Source organism: Emydura macquarii, unplaced genomic scaffold (genome assembly GCF_026122565.2).
Source record: "Emydura macquarii macquarii isolate MOO-44397 ecotype Brisbane River unplaced genomic scaffold, CSIRO-AGI_Emac_v2 contig_1551, whole genome shotgun sequence".
NCBI lineage: Eukaryota > Metazoa > Chordata > Testudines > Chelidae > Emydura > Emydura macquarii.
Window position 1 is genome coordinate 9,814,845 of NW_027131688.1, and position 22,148 is coordinate 9,836,992.

The 22,148-nt window shown below is 42.2% G+C and overlaps 1 protein-coding gene across 4 annotated transcripts; it reads right to left on the reverse strand.

Annotated features, from left to right (window-relative positions):
* Positions 1-3,274: 3,274 nt before the first annotated feature.
* TBPL2 (TATA-box binding protein like 2) lies at positions 3,275-21,401 on the reverse strand. Of its 4 annotated transcripts, none has more exons than XR_010921200.1 (8): positions 20,513-21,401; positions 14,631-15,049; positions 13,468-13,555; positions 12,030-12,121; positions 9,765-9,928; positions 7,829-7,923; positions 6,806-6,960; positions 3,275-3,676 (listed from the first exon to the last, which is right to left on the reverse strand). XR_010921200.1 is itself a non-coding variant. In XM_067555134.1 (7 exons), the coding sequence occupies exons 1-6, from the start codon at positions 20,555-20,557 to the stop codon at positions 7,832-7,834; spliced, it is 900 nt and encodes a 299-aa protein (XP_067411235.1). In that variant the 5' UTR covers positions 20,558-21,401; the 3' UTR covers positions 3,275-3,676; positions 7,829-7,831. The 4 variants fall into 4 exon arrangements, 2 of the variants coding, with proteins under 2 accessions (XP_067411235.1, XP_067411234.1); XR_010921199.1 differs by having other exon boundaries at positions 9,761-9,928; XM_067555134.1 differs by lacking the exon at positions 6,806-6,960.
* Between the last annotated feature and the right edge of the window lie 747 nt (positions 21,402-22,148).

Sequence of the window (22,148 nt, forward strand, 5' to 3'; positions counted from 1 at the left end):
GTGTCTTGTCCACTAGGTGGATTTTTCCCATTTAGTTCAAGCAGATTTGCATCAGCATTGGAACAGGAATCCCACGTGGTTTCAGTGGTTCTTTTGCATTCTGCTTCTAGAGTGGATTGTAGAGTTCACACTAATATTTTGTCTTCAATAGACTCATTCATGGCTGGCCAGAATAGGACACCATGAGCTCTGTTGTATGCACTTCTCAATGCAGAGTACCCATCCGAACTTTAGGCTTATTTCTGACATAGTACTGTACGGTATCATGACAGCATCCAGAATCTCCTCATGTACCAATTTCATCTTCACAGTCCTGGATGTTTTTATGTTTTGAAGGGAGGTAGGGTGGAGAAAGCTCTGGTACCTCAAATCAGCCATTCATCTAGAATCACTCTAAACTTCTTGAACAACGAGAGTCCTGTAGCACCTTAAAGACTAACAAATTACAGGACTCTCATTGTTTTTGCTGTATACAGACTAACACGGCTACCCGTCTAAACTTCTTGGAAGACTGAGTTTAAGTTAAGTGACTCAGTACTACCCAAACACAAAGTGACCTATTTCCAAAACAAAGTGTGACAGAGGCCTATTCCTGCAATTTTGTTGCACTATTTATAGACATTCTTGAAAGCATGTTTCCTTGCTCGGGTTACAGGACATGGGTTAGGGTTACAAAAAGTTATAGTGTTTCACATGACACCCCTCCCCTCCCCATAGCTACTGTCTCAACCATCATGCAAATAGTGATTCATAGGAATATCAGTCAAAATCCATACACATTTCCTCCCCCATAAGACAAACTAAGAATTGAACCAAAAAGAGAAAGTATAATTCACTCTGAATTGAAGATGGATCATTCCCAAGCCAGAACTTAAATTTCAGTGTACAACCACTGGGAAGAAGAAAAAACAGTAGAATTGCTTAAAAAAAAAAAAAAAAAAAAAAAAAAAAAAAAAAATCCCTAACAGAACCTTGACACTAGTAGAAACCTTGTAAAAATAAGAACCAAGACAAACTTGCTAAATTTTTTAAGACAAAAAACCAGACAATATCTAGAACTTAAAGAAAACATAACAATTAGGCCTAATTCTCATTTATGAGATGCCTGGTCTACACCTTAAAATGTTGCAGCCTTAAATATGCTGCCATAGTTAAAACAGTGAACACACCATCATGTACATAGTTATACAGATATAAAAGTGCTGCTGGCATAACTGTTGAAATAAAACTTTAAATGTAGACCAGACCTAAGACTGCTTTTCACTTTCAAACTCAGAAGGCTTCTCCCAATGCAAACTAATTTGCAACAACTTTAAAGCCACCAGAACATCACAAACTGGCTTTAGTGTAACTAAGAAGTTTTAAAGATTATTAGAGGGCCAGGAAATTGTAAGCTAAAAGTTAAACTTGAGAACATTTCAAGTATGGAAATTCACAATTCAAATAATGCACCCAGTGTAGAGATCTGTCTCCCACTTATTGATTTGTCGCAAGGGACTGCAAGAAAGATTTCATCAAGTTATCAGGAATGAGATGATTTTTCCATTAGTGATGAGAAAAAAAACTACGCATGACTAGGAGACAGGAAATAGCATTGGACTCTATAGAAACTTGACACACTCAGAAACAGACAGGTTGAAATGGGAGATAAAACTCCCAGACCTGATTGTTAAATCTTTTCATGGGCAGAGAGGCTTGATTATTGCATCTGCGGTCTGATACAAGGAGTGGGGGAGGGGGTCATGAGTGGGTGTGGTAGGTAGCGAAAGCTTTTTGGCAATGGGTTATGTTTTTCTTCATTTCCCAAGAAGTCACCTAACAGTGACCTCTAGTGGCTCAGAGTGAAAGCCAGTTCCAGGACAGCTTTATCCTCTTTGCAATTAGAGTGGGGTTTATCCTAGTTCCAGTTAAATGAAAGAAACAGGATAAAACTTCAGTCTCTGAAACCCTATAATGAGGAGAGCACTGCTATATTGCATTTACCTCCGACATATAGACATTGAGTTGTCTTTTACACTTTGACAATGCTGCTTCACCATTCTTTGTGAGCGTGAACTAGTGTTGCCAGTTTATATGTGGACAAGACTTGTAAATTTCTCTGAAACAAGTAGTAGTAATGCTTCCAAAAAAAAATAGCAACAGAAGAGGAAAGAGTGGGGCATAAAAAACACATTTCCTACCTGGAAAGTTATTAAATCCTGAGCAAAAAGTAGTTTGACAGTTTGCGAAATGTCAGTCTCACAGAGATTTGGCCTTCCTTCAGTCACTCATATTTAAAAGTGGTGTTGCAGGCTTTTTGGCCATGTTGCCAGAATGGACAAACACCTCAGCAGACCATGCTCTTAAAGTCTCTATTAGCATGCAAAGGGGTGCACACCCTTACCCGACTTGGTTCCGCTGCAGGGCTGCCTCACAAATTTGTGGATCTGCAGGATTAAGACAGATCTGGGAAGTTCGCTACACAATACCAGTGTGATGCCATCAACCGTGGTCACTCTGGCTAGCGCAATGGTCTTGCGTAGACGGTGTGCTTGGTGATGAAGTTATCAAATGTCCCGAGGATGGTGATGGGCTCTCAACTCTGGCTAAGTCTTGACTAGTTTGCTAGCTACTTTAATTTAAAAAAAAAAAAAAGTGTCCTAATAAAGTTTGTATTTTTGCTCAAGATGGTAAAGTCAGTATTTTAAAGTAGCTTTCTAAACTGAGTTGAGAAATGTTTGTTCAGACCAGGTTACACTTACATACCCCACATTTTGATAGGGCTGTGATAACCTAAAATCTGATAGCTTCGATCTGCATTATCTTTTACTTGTCCAAACCCAAATCCAGATAATTTGTAGAACCTGTGTCTACTACAGCTAGTGATTTATTTTAAGAATAATAAGTAGCATGTCAGTTTCAGCTACCACTCTTACTAGCGTTAGTTGACAACTACCCTCACCCAGTGCCATCAATGGTCTTCAATTCATTGTCAATAAGGTGATCGCCAACAGCACCATGTGGCATAATTCACCTGATCTTGTATCATTCTCTGGGCCAACCGAGGATTATACAAAAGTCATTTGTGAACTCGTGTCTGGATGTTTGACTGTAAAATGGCTCATGTTAAATTGTGTAAGATATAGACAAAAAATAAGTTCTGAATTAACATGAAATTAGCTTTTAGTGCTACAAAATATTGATTAAAACCTTAAGGATTTTAACAAGACTGATCTATGGACTAACCTCCATTGATACAGCCATTCTACTGCAGAAACAAACAGATTTCCATTAATTATACGGTAAAATGTTTTATAGTGCAATGGTCCTAGTTTACATGCCTCTTCAAAAGTAAATGTACTTTTGAATATTGTGAAGTCTTTAACAGAACTTGATACAATGACTGAACATTTGAAACATCAAGTCTTAAAGCAAAAATGTTTCATACACACTTTTGTAAGTAGCGTCTATCTAGTAATGGTTTATAGTCTGTTCAAAATGGCTTTATATCTAATAATTCACAATTTTGTATTTTAGGTTCAGGAATACTGTTACATTGGTTCTATACATAAACATACAAACCTATGTATTCCTCTTGGACTTTTTGGCAAGAAATTTTAAGATGCTTTCTTGAAACCCTTTAGAATAGGATAGATGTTTTCAAATGCCTCATAGATTTCAGAACGCTCTTTGGCACCTATAAAAACAGTTTAAAACATTATAAAAACTAAGACAATATTAAAGATGGCTCACAAGGTTGCATTCATTACTATTAAGTCAACACCAATAAGTCCTAGTATAATAGCTAATAAAAAGCATCCCCAAAAGTGAGAAAAGCCAAGGTTCTTAAGGAGATTTAAATAAGGGGCATAGTCAACAGAGATATAATTTAAAACCAAGATTCCTTTCCATGATCCTATCATCACCTTAGATTAAACAGTAGGTTTATTTTTTCCCCTTGTTCTCATCTTGAAAAAGCTAAGCTAAGCTAACCTGGTCAGTATCTAATCTTTCATTTTGGGTTCTTGCAGTGGAATACTGCTGAGATTTTTGAAGTTGCATATACCATAAAGGAATATTGCATTTAAAAAAGAAGATTACAGTCCCTCAGGGGGCTTTTTAAAATTCCCTGGAAGTGTTTATTAGTTAGTATTAGTGTAAGTTTTTGTAACAGAGTGTACAAACCCCATTATTTTTGCATCCAAATTTGATTTGAATGCCTCATTCAATATTAGTTGTAGGATTGATTAGTCAGCCAGCAATTAATGCTCAGTTTTGTTATGAAACTTTCAACAGAATGGCCATAGTGGGTCAGACCAATGGTCCATTTAATCCAGTATCCTGTCCTCCAACAGTGCCAATGCCAGATGCTTCAAAGGGAATGAACAGAATAGGGCAATCATTAAGTGATCCATCCCGCTGTCCACTCCCAGCATCTGGCAGTCAGAGGCTTAGGGACACCCAAAGCATGGGGTTGCATCTCTGACCATCTTGGTAATAGCCATTGATGGACGTATCCTCCATGAACTTATATTATTTTTTTGAACCCAGTTATACTTTTGGCCTTCACAACATCCTCTGGCAATGAGTTCCACAGGTTGACTGTGCATTGTGTAAAGTAGTACTTCCTTTTATTTTAAACCTGCTGCTTATTAATTTAATTGGGTGACCCCTGGTTCATGTGTTATGTGGAGGGGTAAACACATTCTTATTCACTTTCTCCATACCATTTATTATTTTATAGACCTCTATCATATCCTTCCCCCTTAGCTGTCTCTTCCAAGCTGAATAGTCCCAGTCTTTTTACTTTCTCATCATACAAAAGGTGTTTCATACCCCTAATCATTTGTGTTGCCCTTCTCTGTACCTTTTCCATTTCTAAAACATCTGTTTTGAGATGGGGCAACCAGAACCGCACGCACTATTTAAGGTGTGGGTGTACCGTGCATTCTATATAGTGTATTGTATTTTCTGTCTTATCTATCCCTTTCCTAATGGCTCCTAACATGGTTAGCTTTTTTGACTGCCAGTGCACATTCTCTGAAAACATCCACTCAATCATCCACACTCAAGAAAGTGATCTTGGAATTGTAACAGCTAATTTATACTCCATCATTTTGTATGGATAGTTGGGATAATGTTTTCCAAAGTGCTTTGCATTTATCAACATCCACCTCCCCTGGTTTTGCAATTCAAGTACTGAGTATTGTATGAATATTGACCAGCAACGTTTCCCGACTCTAGAGCATTTCTCCTATCCCTCAGTGCCTTGATTAAATTTTTATTGTTTTTTGCATCATTCATATATAATCAGCCTTCAGTCTCTAATCCAGTAACATCCTGACTACCATACTAACTTTTTAAACCAGCTCAAAACCATGGAGGCCAAAAACATTTGTTGCTGACATAGTAACATTAGCATGGAGGTGCGATCAGAAAACAAAAAAAGAAGACACTCCAACATATGTACCTGCTCACGCTGGCAGACTAGTTGCCAACTCATGCCAAAGTCCCTATACCTCCATTGAACACTGACAAATGCACAGCTGGGTACCAGTCTGGCTCACTGGTGTGTTAGTATTGTTAAAATAGATATTATAATTCTAAGAATGTGTTCAGTGTTTGGACAGTGAGTGCTTGTGAGTGACTCTAGGCATTAATCTCACTTATAACATCTGTATCCCATATTGTAAGGTGGTATTTGAGCATTTGTATTGTAAGCCTTTGTAACGATGCAAGTCTCCAGACAGGAAAGAGACATTAACTCGTGTGAAATGCTGGTCTCCCACAGAAGCTGTCATGTCCTGCCTGACAAGGAAGCCCATCGACACCAAACGGACTAGAGAGGAACATTAATGAGGATAGAAGACTTGTTTACTCTCTCCCTTCACCCCCATGAAGGTGAGTCTTGAAAGTGAATTCCTCCAATCAGCTGAGTTTGCAACTCAAAGCAAAAGAGGGTGGGGAGAGAATAAAAACTCCCAACAAGGTGGAACTATATCACATTACAGCTTGGACTCTAGGGGCAACGTTTCTAGGCATAAGCAAGGGATCCCCAGCAACTTAGCCTGGGTTGGCCCTACAAGAGATACAGACTTTGCTTATTATCGAAATTGTATTACCTTTTGAAACTTAAGATTGTAACTCATTTGTAAATAAATCTGTATATAGTTTATAGGATTGGCTACAATCATTTTCTTTGTTGCAAGATCTAAGGTACAGGTGACTTGGGTAAATGACCAGGGGTGCTGGAACAATTTTTATAATGGGGGTGCTGATGATGGAAACCATGTATTTGGTGTTTGTTGTTACTACTTCAAGCCAGACAGCACTCCTAGTTCCAGTACTACTGTAAGGGATTGGTCCTTTGGGACTGAAAGTAACCTGAACATTGCTGTGCTTCATGATTTAAGGATCATCTATCACAAAGGTAGGTTTGCCTAGGTGATAAGATAGATCTGAGAACCCAAGGGGACTGTCCATGACCCCATGTGTAGGCTGTTACAGTGCCTGAGGAGTTCACACTTTGATAATTGGTTGGTGAAATCTAAGTACAGAACTCTCAGCCAATTTGGGGTTTATACCCTGAAGATCATATTCATGCTTGAGTCACTGCAGGACAGCTTGACAAACATCTAAAACATTTTTAGTTTCCCCTCCGTAAAAAGATAAGCTCCACACAACACACCCATTGACTCTACTCCAAAACATTATTTTGTGATGTTTGGGTATCAGAAAATTCTTTTGGCTCAGGGAGGGACCATAGGAGCTCAGTAAGTCCTGTTTTAGAATTGCAGTAAGGCTCAGGTTTCAAAATGGGACTTACCTGAACCCTTATGGGCCTGCTTTATGCTCCAGCAGAGGAGTGTTTTTTGTGGTGTGGTTTGTGTGGGTTTGGTTTTTTTTTGGTAGTTATGACATCCAAAAATGTATTCTGGAGGCATCAATGAAGTGTAGATGGCCAGCATGACTTCATGAGACCTAGGAGGAGGGTTGGAGGAGGAGATGTTTTAGCTTTAGCTTTAGCTCCTCAATGTCCATTCATAATTATGATAGTAAGTTCCTTTGGGCAAAGGCATGCAATTTTTATTTGCTTTTAAAGTGCCACACACACACCTCTATTGATACACTGGCACCATTCAGCACATATGTCTGATAGAGATAGTCGAGTTGAATAAGGGGAAAAGGTAAACTAAAATGTTCCCAAGATGGTAAATGTTCCAGAAAGAATGCTTGAGCGTGCTCATCCAAGAATTTTGATGTTTACCTACAGACTTGGATTCTAGGTTCTGTGAAGTATTCTGATTCATCATAGCACTTAATTTTAAGTGCTTTGCTGAACAAGGACCAAGATTAGGATAGACACCTTCCTTTCCCATCAGCTGCAACTATGCTAATGATAAAGACGTTTTCTAACTTAGGGGGAAAAAGCATGACCAGGTTTTGTTGCAATAAGATGATTTTGAATCCCCTGAAAGTATCATCAGACATTAATTGTAAGTAGGCTTCTAGTTACGGTGCTTATTAAAATAGCATGCTGCCATATTTGATATGTTGGCATAAGTGGAGAATTAAAAAAAACACAATTCCCATGGTTAGTGCTCTGTGGGGGGTTTTTTTTGTTTTTTTTTTAAAGGGGTTATTTGAACTCGTGGCATATTCTAGTAGTACATAGTACTTTTATATCCTCGATGTTTTGTTGAAAGGCATACCTCTAGGTTTTGCTCATCAGTAGTGTTTGTATTATGCAAGAAACATCAGCTCAGCTAGCTTTAACCAATTAAAAATAAGTGTCATCTTATTACACAGAGCGCTCAGAGTTACCATTGTACATAAAAAGGCCACTTACCAGTCAATACAACTTTTCCAGACACAAAGATAAGCAGCACAATCCTTGGTTTGACCATTCTATAAATAAGGCCAGGAAATAGTTCTGGTTCATAACTGTTTAGAGACACAAAAAAGGAAAAGGGTTACGAGCGTTGTTTGGCCATTTGATTTTTACTACTAGTTGATTGGGAACTGGGCTTGTTTAGTCTGCAAAAGAGAAGAATGAGGGGGGATTTGATAGCGGCCTTTAACTACCTGAAAGGGGGTTCCAGGGAGGATGGGGCTAGGCTGTTCTCGGTGGTGGCAGATGACAGAACTAGGAGCAACGGTTTCAAGTTGCAGGGCGGGAGGTCTAGGTTGGACATTAGGAAAAAGTTTTTTTTACTAGGAGGGTGGTGAAGCACTGGAATGGGTTACCTAGGGAGGTGGTGGAATCTCCGTCCTTGGAGGTTTTTAAGCTGAGGCTTGACAAAGCCCTGGTTGGGATGATATAGCTGAGGTTAGTCCTGCTTTGAGCAGGGGGTTGGACTAGATGACCTCCTGAGGTCCCTTCCAACTCTAATATTCTATGATTCTATGATTATTAAGTTTTATGAAATATAAACTGCTCCCTTATATTACAATTGTATCACGTTGTAAGTTAGTTAAATCAATGGTTTTGAATTTGGTTGCCTACGATTAGACCCCTGACTAAGCAGCTCAGTTTTCAGGTGTACCGAGCACCTGTAGCTTCCTGCTGAAGCCTCGTAGCCTCTTGCCCTATTGCAGCTAGTAGGATTGTGGCTGCTCAGCACCTTTAAGATCTAGGCCACTTACTCAGGAACCAACCTTTAGTAACTCACGTGTGAAAGTGTTGGCATCATTGTCTTAGATCAGTCTCCAAGAATCCTTCAGTTACAAATGCTTATGCAAATACAGCAAATAAGGAGATAAAATAGGTCTACAGTACACACTAAGCCAAGATGGCCCAAAATAATGATGCATAGGGTATTAAGCCTAATTCAGAGACACAATTTGAATTTTTTAATTTCCATTGCATTCAAATTTCACCCTTTTCCAAGTATCCCGTGATATCATTTGTGGTGACTAATTTTCAATGAATGCATCTTAAAACATGTTAAGTCAGTCACCTAGCCATGAGGTTACATGTGTACATATTAACTTGAAATAGTCCAAACAGAGCATAGATCATAACATAAGAATACGCATACAAGAAGTTTTCACTTCTGCATTGTCCACCAATAGGACGTGCTCTACATTCGCTTCAATATTTCTCGCCACTAGGATTAGACTACCTACTTCACTGCTTTCTACAGGCACATTATCTCAGTGTGTACAACATTCCCGTCAGACCAGAGTTTAAAGACTAGCTTAACAAGAATGGTCCAAGCATGCTTCTAACAATTTGAGAAAACTCAAGTAAGATGATACAAGGTTAATTAGAGCACAACAACATAATAATATTTCTACAGCAAGAGAACTGCAAAGCACAAAACTTCTCTCCCAAATGATACACAGGAGTGTACTTTTAATAGCCAGCCACTAACACACCGAGTTAGTCACTCTCCCAGAGCTGTGACCATTCCTGCCAACATCCACAGTGCAGGTGCAACAGTCATATTGACTTCTGCCACATTAGAAACAAACATGCTGGGGAATGTTTCTCAATAGACATGACTGCAAAAGAGCCAAACTCTTACGGTCAAGTCTAGTGAACGTGAAGCGGTTTATAGATGCCACAGAGCAAATCGGTGCAGCAGCCAGTTCATGCAGACCACGGGTCTGCTATGGCATTTAATAACTCACTCATAAGCAGTGATAGCACAGCATCAGAATTTCTTCCTTGTCCTTTTACACGACTTCATCCCTAAAATGTTTTTTTTATAATTGAACCCCCCTAAAATATGGAGCATTGTACTTTTCTCTACTGATCACCCCCTCACCAACATACCTACTGAATTGCTGATGAGTTAGAACCAATCCTTCCAGTCTGATGGGGAACCTCACATCACAACTGCCCACCATATTCTGTATTTTGAAGTCCAGGAACTTGGCAGGGAACCCAAGCTTCTGCACCACACGAGCGTACTTCCTTGCTGCAAGCCGTGACTGCTCTTCACTAAAGGGAGCACAGAGGTGGAAATAGGAGTTTGCGGTTTAGTTCTTTCTAGATTTACAGCCTTATCCTGAAATTTCAATTTAAAAAACCCACACCCTGTTGGCTGTAGTCACATTCTTGCCTTAATCAAGCCTGTCTTGTCTATAGGAGAGTTTGGTGTTCTCAATTCTGAGACCAGGCCAGACTCAAGACCCTGAATAGAACTAGTGGTTTTGTGGTCAAGCAGCTGGAGTTTACATGGGTGTTTGTTCTGAAGTGCCACAAAGACTGTGTCACAACCAGTTCCTGCAGATCCAGGAACGGGGTCGAAGGTAACAAGGAAGGCTGCAGCACTAGGTTATTTGGCATCATGGATAAGCACAGCTCCTTGTAAACTCATCTGGCAGGAAGTTCATAAAGTTTATCAACAGAAGAAAAGAAGAAAGTGTACGGCTAGGGTGAAGATGATAGATTGTCCGAAAAACTTTGTCCAGCAGTAGGGCTAATTTTTTTCCCCCCCAGTAAGAAAGAGTTTTGCAAAGTCACGTTAGTTTCACTGAATTCTCTCATCTGAAAAACTAACACACCTAGAAAATGTCAAACCAAAACGTTTAAACATATTTCCTTTAATTTTAATAAAAGTGTTCCAAAGAGGCTCAAAATTGACACAAATCGTCGTGTTTCAGGTTGAACAAAAATTAACTTATTCACACAGCTCTCGTCAGGCCTTTCCAATATGGAAGGGGGTTGGTCCAGGGCTATCATTAGGCTACCTTATGTTTCCCTAGGAGCAGCAGCACAATTTAGGACAGGATTTAGGATAAAAGCGCCAAGGAGCCATTGTCCTGTCCCAGGATTGCTGAGACAAGGCACTCCTACCACCCCTCCTGCACTTGGAGGGGGTCACCAGGAGTGAGTGAAGAAGAACAGGCAACCTGCTAGAGCCCTGCAGCAGGACTGGGGTGCTATAATAGCAGGCGTGGGTAAAATTTACTTCGTTGTGAGTGGGATTGGGTGGGCAAAAACACAAACCACACACAGACAGACTGTGGTAATTTGTGGGAAAACAGGAAATGTCTCGTCTGTTTGTCATAAGTAAAATGTCAGCAATGTAAAGGAAGTTTTATTTTTAAATAAAGGTTTTAATACTTAAATTTAAGCAAGGGACAGAAAGATTTGATGTCTATTATAACAGGAGTTAAGGCATTTTTTTTACATGGCTTAAGCAAGATTTGTTTTATTCTTTTAGTGGTAAAAATTGTTTCTGAGTTCCAATATTATATATATTAAGTAGCATAGGGGAATCTGTCTCTCCTGCGGGATTTGTTTTTTACAGGTGGGAGTAGGATAAAAATGCAAGAAAATGCAGGAGCGGGTGGGAGTGGGTATTGCAGGGTGGGATAGGAGTGGGATTAAAAAAAAATAGTCCCATGCAGGGCTCTAGTGTATGCCACTCAGATTCCCCTGTGAAGGAGGAAAACTCAGTTGGGCATTTAAGCCAGTTTCTCCATCTCTGTGCTGAAGTAGCACGGATGATCTGGCCCAATAAGATTAGGCAGTAACTAATCAAGCATCTTAGGGGTTATGGTTTTTGGAGTGTGTAAATTATGAGCTACAGTTTAAAGTAAGTAGGAAGCAGCACTGCTAGTTCTGAAGTAAGACCCAGTGATTCCCTTCAGGAAAGGCTGACGTAAGAGGGGCTTAAGGACCAAGAGCATGAACTAGAGAAAGCAAGGATTCAAAACACATGCAGAATATTTCCGTGCTACGAAGGCACCTCAGCTAGACTCAAACACACCTACTTAGAGAGACTAGACAGCAACACAGGTTACATCGAGGCTTTGTTTGGAATGAGTGGGAGATGGAAGTAACTCAGTGAATTCTAGCATTTAGGGATTTTCTATTAATACCTGCTCAGCTCAATTTACAGTTCAGAACAGCAGCGTGCAGTTTAGCAGTCATGAGAGCTCCCATTGCCGACAGGTAGACGTGTTCAGGGACAACTCCCCATCTTTGTGGGCTTGGGATGTTGCCTTCTGTGGAACTGGTAGATAATTTCACAATTTTCTCCCAGAATGCCCTGTGCTGTTAGAGCCAGACCTAGAAGAGAAAGATGTCCTACCTTTTTGCTCCTGTGCAGACCATTTTGCCTGAACTGAATATAAGGGCAGTTGTCCTTGGTTCTCTGATTCTCATTATCACAGCAGCAAACCTCTAGAGATTAAAAGTCAAAACAAGAAAACTAGTGGGGTTCTGGTCCACGACTGGGGGTCTGGGTACTATGGTAATATAAATAAGAGTGATACCTGGTAACCAAGCTTGTGTCAAGTTGGTACCAAGTTTCACAGTAAGTAATACAAGCTTTAAGAGGTGTTTGGTTATGCTGAATTCTTTGTTGTGATGCACACTTGGTAATATATGTTATTTACTTCAGTATCCCTTTCTCCAAATTAAGGCTTCCATTCTGAAACTTTGGGCTTATCTCCACGTGTAATTTAAGATCACCTTTAATTGTGTCTAATAATCACAAAGAGCTGCTTTAGATCCCAAATCATTAGGAATGTGTGTATATGGCCGCTATAGTAGAAAGTGACGCAAAGGGCTGTTTTTAAAATCAAGGGGAATGTCTCAGCCCTCAGTGCTTAGCCCACAGTGAATTAACCTAAACAGGAATGAAGTATTTTTATTCTGGAATAAGCATGTCTACACATGCTTGTTCCTGATCAAGCCCTTTATTGGGAAGTGGAGGCTCTACTCATGATCACAATAAGGGGAAAGAGCTGTTTTCAGTGCGGTGTAACTATTGAATATGCAGCGCCATTTTAAGAAACCCAAATTGAGACTGTCATGTGTTTATTTAGCACTGAAAAGTACAACTAGAAGAAAAAACCTCAAGGGACATGTAAGCTGCTGGCCTGTCCTCTCAGCCCAGGAAGGAGTGACAACACCCCCACAGGCTGGTTCAGGCCTTGAGCTTGGTTTTTTCTACATAAAATAGCACAGCACATCAACCATCCCCCTTCCTCCCCAACCAGGGTCTTCTGCAGGGGCCTACACATTTCCACTGGACAAGCCACTTGTCTGAGAGTTATGCCCTGGAGTAGGGCCTCTCACAGGAGCCAGCCTGCTTTCTGGAGCTCCCCCTTGACCCAGAAGCTTCCTGCCAGAGCCTCCATGCTTCCAGCAACTCTCCCCCCAGCTGGCCCATTTGCTGGCTTTCAGAATCAACTGATCCCTAGCTCATCAGTCACAGGTGAGGCTAGGCCCCAACTTCCTGTAAAGGGCCAGGAATCCTGTGGCAGGATCACTCCATAAATGCTTTATTCAGCACACAGCAAGACAGAACTGCAAGGATATAAAAGAAGGCAACAAAGATGTTTGCCCTTCACAGAACACTGGTGAGTCTGCAAAAGCTTTTGCTTACTTGAATTCAACGTATTTCTTTTTTATGAATGGAGAGTGCTATTCAAAAAGGGACAATCCGTTGATTAAGAAGGGTGGATTAGAATCCAGTGCCAGCGAGTCTAAAACCCCAATGAAACCATTCTATAAAATCTCACCTTTGGATTATATTCTGCATTTCTGGCATGTAGAGCTATATTCTTCAGATCTAGTTTACACGCCAAATTTACAGTGGAAACTATATTCCTGAAGAAATAAGAAAGTGACCACATGTTTTTAGAATGTCATCATAGATTAAAGTGATCATAGATTAAAAAAGATCCTCAACATCATCTGAAGTCATGGTACATTTAATTTTTACTTCCGATTACATTCCTGACTATTCAGTTACTACTTCACTACAAAGTCATATAGCAAATTATTTGGTGAAAATGTCAATAATATAAATGGTCCAATACCAAAACTGTTAGAGACCCTACTACTGCGATGACTGAATATGCTAGTTTCCCCCCACCCCCAGTACTACAGCAGTATAGGCTTTTATGTCTTTAACCTGTATTATTATAGCTAAAAAAGTTTACTGAGTTACTGTTGCACTCTGAGCAGTCAGTGAACTACCTCCTATCTACAGAGATGTCACCCTGACCTAGAGAGGCTAATAGAGTACAACAGCCTGGCTGTTGCAGAGGCCACGATTCGATCTGCTTCTGCAGCTGTGCCGTTTCCTTCCCCGCCCCACTGCTGGACAGACTATTTCAGCTCCCTGTCAATGGAGCCCCACAGAAGTTAGAACAAACAGGATTCTCACCAGCCAGCTGGTGGCTGCACTGCAGACCCCTCCACGCTGACAACAGGCAATGACAACCTGGCTGGCTAAAGAGGTCCTACTTCTCAAGTACTGTTACTTTGGCTCCAGCAGTCTAGGGCACAGGTAGTGGTTTAGGGCCTTGGCAGGCTCTGGGTTTGAGTTTAGGGCAGCTAAATTTGAAATTTAACTAACATTAAAATATAGTTTCCTCAACAGGAGCTTGCACAGCAGAGGAGGGTTGCTGCTCCTTCAGAAGCAGGAGTTACACACAACCCTTGTGATTAGGTAGTTTGAGGCTTCCCAATGCTATGCCAAGGGCATGCTTGCAAGGAGACCAAGTGACCTTTCTCCTAGAGAAGCTTTCGCTGCTGAAGCCTGAACTACACTTGGCCTATTTATTTATGAACTATTTATTTCTACAATTAGTTACCTCTCCATTTTAATCTTTAGCCCTTCTTCAGATATATGATATGGCCTTTCCCGCCTCCCCTCCATAAGCCTGAGTTTACTTACTGTAACTGAGGAACTATGCCAGAGCTTTCTGAAACGGGCGTCATTGGGGTGATAGGGGTCATAGGTGTTAGAGGGGGACAGGCACCAGATGTTTCAGGTGAGGGCTGAGTTGCATCTGCATAGCTCAGTTGTGACAAATTGCTGTCATTTAAGAACCCACTGTCCTGCTCTGCTGACTGTGACCTGTATTGCTCTCTTTGCATTTCATGACCACCTTCTGAACAAGGATCTTCTCCATTATCTTGGTTAAGGTCATCCGGAAGAAAGCTGAGATCCACAGAAGAAAAGTCTGTAGAAAGCTCTTTGGATTGGTCAAGATGAGCACTCAAGGATGCACTTTGAGCCGCTTGAATCGGTAGGTCTGTGTCAAAAGGGCTCATGGGAGTGTATAGTTGAGGACCAGTTGATGAAAGGTCATCCTTCATTTAAAAGCCAAAGAAAAGCACGTTTTAGAAGACAAAATCCCATGTACTTCAAGTGACAGTACTTGAGAAATGCATTTTCCATTCCATGAAGAAAATTCAATAAAATATTCCACCCCACTCTGACTCGGTTGTAACAGAGAACACTTTCAAGTTCAAATTTGAAAGTTCATCAAAAATAGCTTTATAGGCTCCTACTTCAGTGATTTCTCTCCCTCTCATCTCACTGATGTCAGCCTCTAAGATCTAGAGGATTTCTATGAGTTTTTCCAAACCAAGTTTCATTATTACACAAGCTAGATCAAGCTGCGGCATAACACCAAGAAGTCAGCATTCATGAACAGTACATGGTGGCCAGAGGAAGACGTTATTTCAAAGGGTTATTGTGAAGACAAAAGATTTAAGGTTGCAAAACATAGGCTGCTGTCCAGGGTTTCAAAATTTAACCAGATGCACGTGTGCACACCCTCAACACAGCTACTCCAATGGATTCAAACATGAGAGGAGTTCTCAGATGGCAAGTCAAGTCACCCCAGTACTCATGTTAGACATTACTAGAAATAGGCAAATACCATTAACTGATTATTGTTGTTTTTATAAATATTTTCTTGCAACATGGTACCTAGATGAACTTGCTACTCTGTGCTACTAGGGCACAATTCAAAGCCCACGGGAATGTCTTTCAGTGATTGTAATTGGGCATTGGATTGGACCCTTATTTAGAGGTTGATCAATTCTAGGAGTTCCACATAAGCTACTGAATGAGCATCCAAACAGCACCCCCCAAACAATGCCCAAATTACTAAAATACTGAAAAACGAAGAAGGGAATCAAACAATAAAATTGGCACTTGTCTTTAGGCCTTCTTCAGTACCTTGCCTATTGCACAATTAATTTGCATGATTGTGCCAGGTAAATTGTTTTACTTTTCTAGTGCAAGTCAATTTTATACTTTAAACTTTACTTACATGGTAAGTTTTAGGAGTTCAGTGATGAAGTGATGCTCCCGTCTTGCTAGCTCAACATGTGATAGTTTGGCTAGAAGTTTTAAAGTTAATTACTGTGGAGTACTAAAATAACTTCTTTCCTTGGCATCATCTAAGTTACACACATATGGTACCTGACAAGACAAGGGTCTTTACTGTCCAATTCCAGCCTTTGTATATTGAACTGTATGGGCACGGCCATTTAGAGTCCAGTAGATGGCAGGGATGAACTTTTAACTGATCAAAGGGAACCACTCTGGGTCTTTTCACCTGTCCCACAGACTTCAAAATTTACTTGTTCTCAGTGGTCTCAGGAAACAAGGAAACTAACGTTCCCCATCTGAAGTCAGTGGAAGCTGCTGCTGGCTCAACACTTTGGAAAGCCAGCATGTGCTGAGCCCCGCAAGCACGCGCAAAAATCTGTGACCTTATCTTTCCAATGAGGTGCTCCTCCTAGACTCTTCTCACCATGCTTTATTTAGACAGATGTGTAAATGTACTAAGGTCTATTAGAGCTGACCAATTTTTTAAAAGTAAATTTAAGTGAAAACTGGGTTTTTGACTCAATTAAAAATTGTGGAAAATTCTCATTTGGATCAAAATGTTTGATTTTTCACCAACTGAAGCAGTTTGGGCTGGGTTTCTCAGCAAACCTTTTCCAGTTTCTTGGTAAGTTTTGGGGGAAAACCCAAGACATTTTCAAAGTTTCTCCATGGAAGACAATTGGCATTTTTTGACTAGCTGTAGTCTCCAGTCAGTATAGATTATAATCTAGGAATCCATCTTTAAATTTTCCCTTAGCTCACAACTGAATACAGAAGTGTATTGGCTTGTGTTGTTGTACTGTTGCTCTCTATTATACATACTTCAGTCTGTCTGGTACTATGTGGCCAGTGGAGGCTATGACTAATTTATGAGAAATAAATGCCTTAATACAACCATAGCTAACATTCTTCTTTAGAAGTGGTAAAGGCATACACTGTTTCCCAACCACAAATTCCTGAGTTCGCTATCACCATTTGCTTGGCTTATTATCCCAAATATATAATGCCTTATTATAATATTTTTAAAGGGCAAAAGTTTGGGGAGGAATTTAAATCCTCTTGCTTCAACATGTAAAGAGCATCTATTTAATGGAGACTAGGAACACACTTTCCCTAGGGGCAGATTATGCAATAACTGCCTTCTGCATTATCTTCTGAAACATCGAATACTAGCAATCCTTGAAGACAATACTGGCTGGCTGGATCACAGTCTGATCCAATATGACACATCCTTTGTTCCTAGAATTACTTATGCACTTTGAAAATTTTGCTTTAAGTCCTATTGAAAGTCAGTGGGATTTAAGCATCCAAATAACAGAGACACTTTTGGAAAATTTTACTCAGTCAAAAAAATTAGACAGTTCCCTCTTATTAGGTTGGTAGGTAGAAGAAGGAACTGTGATACATTCATTAAAGGTGTCATAGGACCTATTTTCAGAGCCTCATAAACAGTTATGGCTACATACAGTGTACCTAGAACCGTCCTTAAAGATGAAAATCCCACATTCAGACTCTGCACAAAGATTTTGACAACTAACACATAAGTCCAGACATTATACATGTATCTGAGGACATATTTTAAAGCGACAGAGACCAGCTGTATTTAACCCTTTTAGCATCATGGCATGCAAACTGTCCGAAAGCTGGTAAGACATAAGGAGGCATTTGCACAGGAGACCCCCTAGCATGTTTGGCATAAGTATCTTAATTTAAGATACACATTACTTATTTCCTATTTGCCAGGGGGAGGGGAGATCTTAACGCGCTACAACACATGAAGCATGCACTATGAAGAGGACTGTCAAAATAGAAAAATAACTTCCACAAGAGAATTGTGAGACTGTGGTAAGATTGCATAGTTTAGTGAAACCAGGTAGGAGTCCATGAGAAATCCCAGAATTAGTCACCCAAAGAAATACCTGCTATGAGTGGAACCACTCATACAAATCTCTCTCTCTACAAAAAAGAATAAACAATTTCCTGGTTACCTGCCTCAAACATTCAGCCCTCCTGGCCGGTGGAACAAAGTTGTGCCGCAAATGACATACTAGCCAGACAAAATGAGTTCCAGAAGTTAGATAGCACCATTCCTCTGAACCCAGTTATTCCTCTGCTAATGCTTGCTCATGGGGCAGCTCATTAATACTACCATGGCCGCTGCTTATTGGGGAGGAGAAAGCAACACATTGAACATTAGCTGCAATGCTCTCTCTTTCCCCATAGAGAATACGGGAGACACCTCCACACCCCAAAGTGAAGGTGAATCAAAGCAGACACTCACGAATGAAGTCAGTCAATTTGAGAGAACTTGGTGGAATGTGAGAGCCAGAGGGAAGGATTAAGAAGCTTTTTTTTTAAAAAAAAAAAAAAAAAAAAAAGCAGGGGTAAAAATAAATAAGAGGACAAAAGTAATTTCATGAGAAAGGCAGATTTAAAGAATGAAATTCTTTAAGGAAAGAAGATCTGAAAATTACATTTGTATTTAATATCATAGAAAGTTGGCCTGTGGGATAAAAAAAACCAGACAAAGCATGGGGGAAGAAAGACCATACCATGGAAGAGAAGAGGGAAAAGCAGCACATGACAAGTTTTATACTGAACTGGCTGCCAAGTGTTACCTAACATAGACTCTAGGTTAGCTGACTTTGAGGATTGTTTCTGCCCTCAGCTATGCAGGTTTGGAGGATTTCCCATTGCCTCCCTGAAGAAATGAAAGCGTGGCATGCAACGCCCTGCCTGAGAGGTCACTACAATTTGAAGACGTTCATTGGCAGTAGAGTAGATCATTGTCTGTGTACAGTGTAATTGGGACAAAACTGATTTAGACCCCAGATAGGTATTGTGTGGCTAAAAAAACCCCCCCAAACTCAGCAGCAGCAATTGTTTTATCATTTGTATTGTAGTGGTACCACCCAAAGGTCAAAAATCAAGATCAGGTCCCACTGTGCTAGGCACCGTTCAGAGACACACAGGAAGATTTGGTCCATGCTCCAGAAAGTTTACAGTGGAAAGTCCCCAACACTGCGAATGGACCTCTGCACCTGGGCAGAAACCTATGATTTCAGAGGAGTTTTGCAAGGGCATGAAGGGTGATAGGTGCAGAGGCTCAAACTGCATGGATCAGTTTGCAGGACTGGGGACTAGTTTAAGACAAGACAGTGAATTAGTGCACACCAATAGAAGGAGGAATGAGTAACAACAGAAGACACATTACATTAGATACATGCCCAGCTTTGTGATTCCAGACCATTTTAGTTTTTCTTCCTCCAGTATGAGTATCAGTGGCACCTCCTGGTCCTCTCCCTTCCCATTATCAGTTGCCCTAATTACTTCCTTTAGAGGGCTGGATTCAGGTCCTCTCCACATTACAATGAGGCCTGGGTTCAAAAACCCCTTGCAGCCCTGAGAGGCTGGGGGAAACACAGTTTTAGCAGTTGATGAACAGTTTTAAAATGGTTTCCAGCCACCGTTAAAAAAATAATCTGAGGGCAGATCTACTCTAGATGCGCTAGATTGGTGTCGCTGCACCGCGTCGGGTGAAGATGCTGTATGAGGACAGGAGAGCACTCTCCCCTTGGCATATGCCACCTCCACAAGAGGCAGACGCGTGTCTCCCACTGACATAATGGGAGCATGGACAGCACTCGGGGGCCTAATCGGAGTCGCTCAGGGGTGTCTTTTTCACACCCCCTGAGTGACATAAATTAGATCAGCAGAAGCAGTAGTGTAGACCTGCCCTAAACCTTGGCAGGCACCATTACAAAAAGGGAAGCTTGCCCCTCTGCCTCATTTGCACAGGCCAGCCTCAACCCATTGCCTGAAACAGAGCTCACTGCAGGAGAGCTTGTTAACACCATCCATACTGCAGCCCAGACCGGTCCTTAAAAACCTGCAAAACCCTGCCACAAGGCAGAGACCTCAGAAGGGCCTAGCTAATCCGACAGGGATTGTCTACACCTGTTCCCTCTGTTCAGCCCCACAGGGGTGAGTGGTGGTGGGAACCCTCCTGTCCCAGGCCCAGCAGCACCTTGCTTAGATGGAGGCAGGGTTGCAATGCATTAGGATGCTAATGCCTTTGCAGCAAGGCACTTGGCTCTAGGAGGGAGAAATTTTAAAGAGGAGCCCTTAGGAACAGACAGCTTCTCTCCCTTGGTTTTCATGGGCAGAGCAGAGAGGAGCCAGAGACAGTCTGAGGCCCTGATCCTCCAATGGGATTATTTGTAGCGGGAGGACGGCCATGGTGCCTGGGAACCTCAGCAGCCCCGGGGGCCAGCCCCACAGGGTGCTAGGTGCTGTACAAACAGTATGCATGGACCCTGTCCCCCAGGAGCTTGCTGCCCCAGTCGCAAAGGAAACCAGGGGAGACTCCAGCTGGCACAGGCAGCCCCGCTGCCAAACCTGGGGGGCGCCCAGCCCCACCGCAGGCTCACCTGGCCCGGGCACGGGTCCCAGTAGCTCTCCAGCGAGGGCTCCATGCGGCGGGCACGAAGGAGGCAGCGTCCGGCCGGGGCGGAGCGGGGCGGGCCGGGGCATTTCGGCGGCAGCTGCCGTCGCACCTGGGCCTGATTGACGGGAACGAGCCGAGCGGTCCCGATCCCCCGTAGGGCCGGGCTGGGCCGGGCGTTTCCCTTTACACTGGGGTCTGGCCCCCCCGGATAAAGTCCGCTTGTTTGCAGGCGGTTCCCCCCCGGCTAATTTCAGGGAGGGTCTGACCCAGCCCTCGCTGCAGGTGTCCCGCAGACCAGGGGTGAGCCAGGGCCGTGCCCTGGATCACAGCATCTGCAAGGTCCTAGGGGCACCGGATCCGGCCGCTTGTCTCCATAGAGCCGCCTGCTTCTCCCGGGCCAAACCGAATCGTCCCCCTTTCAGCGGGAGCGCGTGTAAATGGAACGATGCCGTCTTAACGGGGAGCGCCTCTGAGCTGCGCAGCCCTGCCCAAGGGGGGGGGGGGCGTGCTTCTGATTCCAGTAGCTCCGTGTGCGAGGGGTCCGCTCCGCTCCCCTCTGGGCGAAGCGGTGCTTTCTTGCAGCCAGAACCCACGCAAGACGCTGATCATCTCCCCCCCCCTCCCAGCTATTTAGACAACAGGGAGGAGGGCTAGGGGGGGCTGAATGTCTTCCAGCCTAGGCCATAGAAAACGCCACTTTTCCATTACAGGGAAGGTGTCTTTTCCATAGGGCGGCCTTGGATTTCATCGCTGGACTCTCCCTCTAGCAGCGCTAAGGGTGAAAAGAGGCATTGTGAATCCACACGCTTTTCACAACTCCCTCCCCTACTATGTGCTTGTAACTTAATGTTTGTTATGGGCCCCTGTTATAAAAGTAAATGGCAGACAAAGTTTCTTTATGGAGGGGTGAGGCGGTATGGACTGAAAGCTAGCACTTGAGTATTAACATGCCACAAACTACCTACAACTAGTTAAGCGGGGATATGTTACTCCCAGCTTTCACTGATGTGCTTTCGTCATAGGCAGTGCGAGATCACAAGCAAGTGGGGCTGATAAAACACCCTAGCCCAGGAAGCGTCTTTTCTTCAGGTGAAGCCAGGCAAATGAAAACAAGCACCATTAAACAGCTGTGTTTAATTGGCCATGATTAACCATTCCTCCCCGGCCCTTTGGGTTAATTAACCGGAACTGGGGGTCCTAATGGGGCTTTGATGAATTGTTTTACAAGTTTGTTAGGCGTGCAAGGTTCAGCACAAGCCATAGTGGTGTATTTCAATGTGTTTTAGAACAGCCTTTTCAGTGGGAGCGCTGGGAGCAGCTTGCTGCTATCATGAAGGTGGAGAGTGCTAGAAAACGGACAGGAGATTCACAGTAAAGCTGACCGATCATAATGTGGTCTCGCAGTCGTAATGAAAAATATCAGTCTGATAACTCCAGTTTAATACCCAGACAACCCCAGCCTCCAAAACTATTTTGGGTTTGAATTAGCATTAAGACTAAACTCCTTGCAGACCGATGTTTATAACATATCCCGGTGCGCTGAGTTTAGGACTGAGTCCTACAGGTATAAATAATGGAAAGCTGTAGGGGTTTCAAGAGCTGAACCAGAGTTGGACCTT

What these genes read in the sequence shown, in the direction of transcription:
- TBPL2 (XM_067555133.1), bottom strand. Translation starts at nt 20,557, where the DNA reads ATGGAGCCCTCGCTGGAGAGCTACTGGGACCCGTGCCCGGGCCAG. An exon ending in GGGACCCGTGCCCGGGCCAG is followed by an intron (nt 15,050 to 20,512) that starts GTGAGCCTGCGG and finishes TTTTAAATGAAG; the next exon opens with GATGACCTTTCATCAACTGG. An exon ending in ACTCATCAGCAATTCAGTAG is followed by an intron (nt 7,924 to 9,760) that starts GTATGTTGGTGA and finishes GTCTCTAAACAG; the next exon opens with TTATGAACCAGAACTATTTC.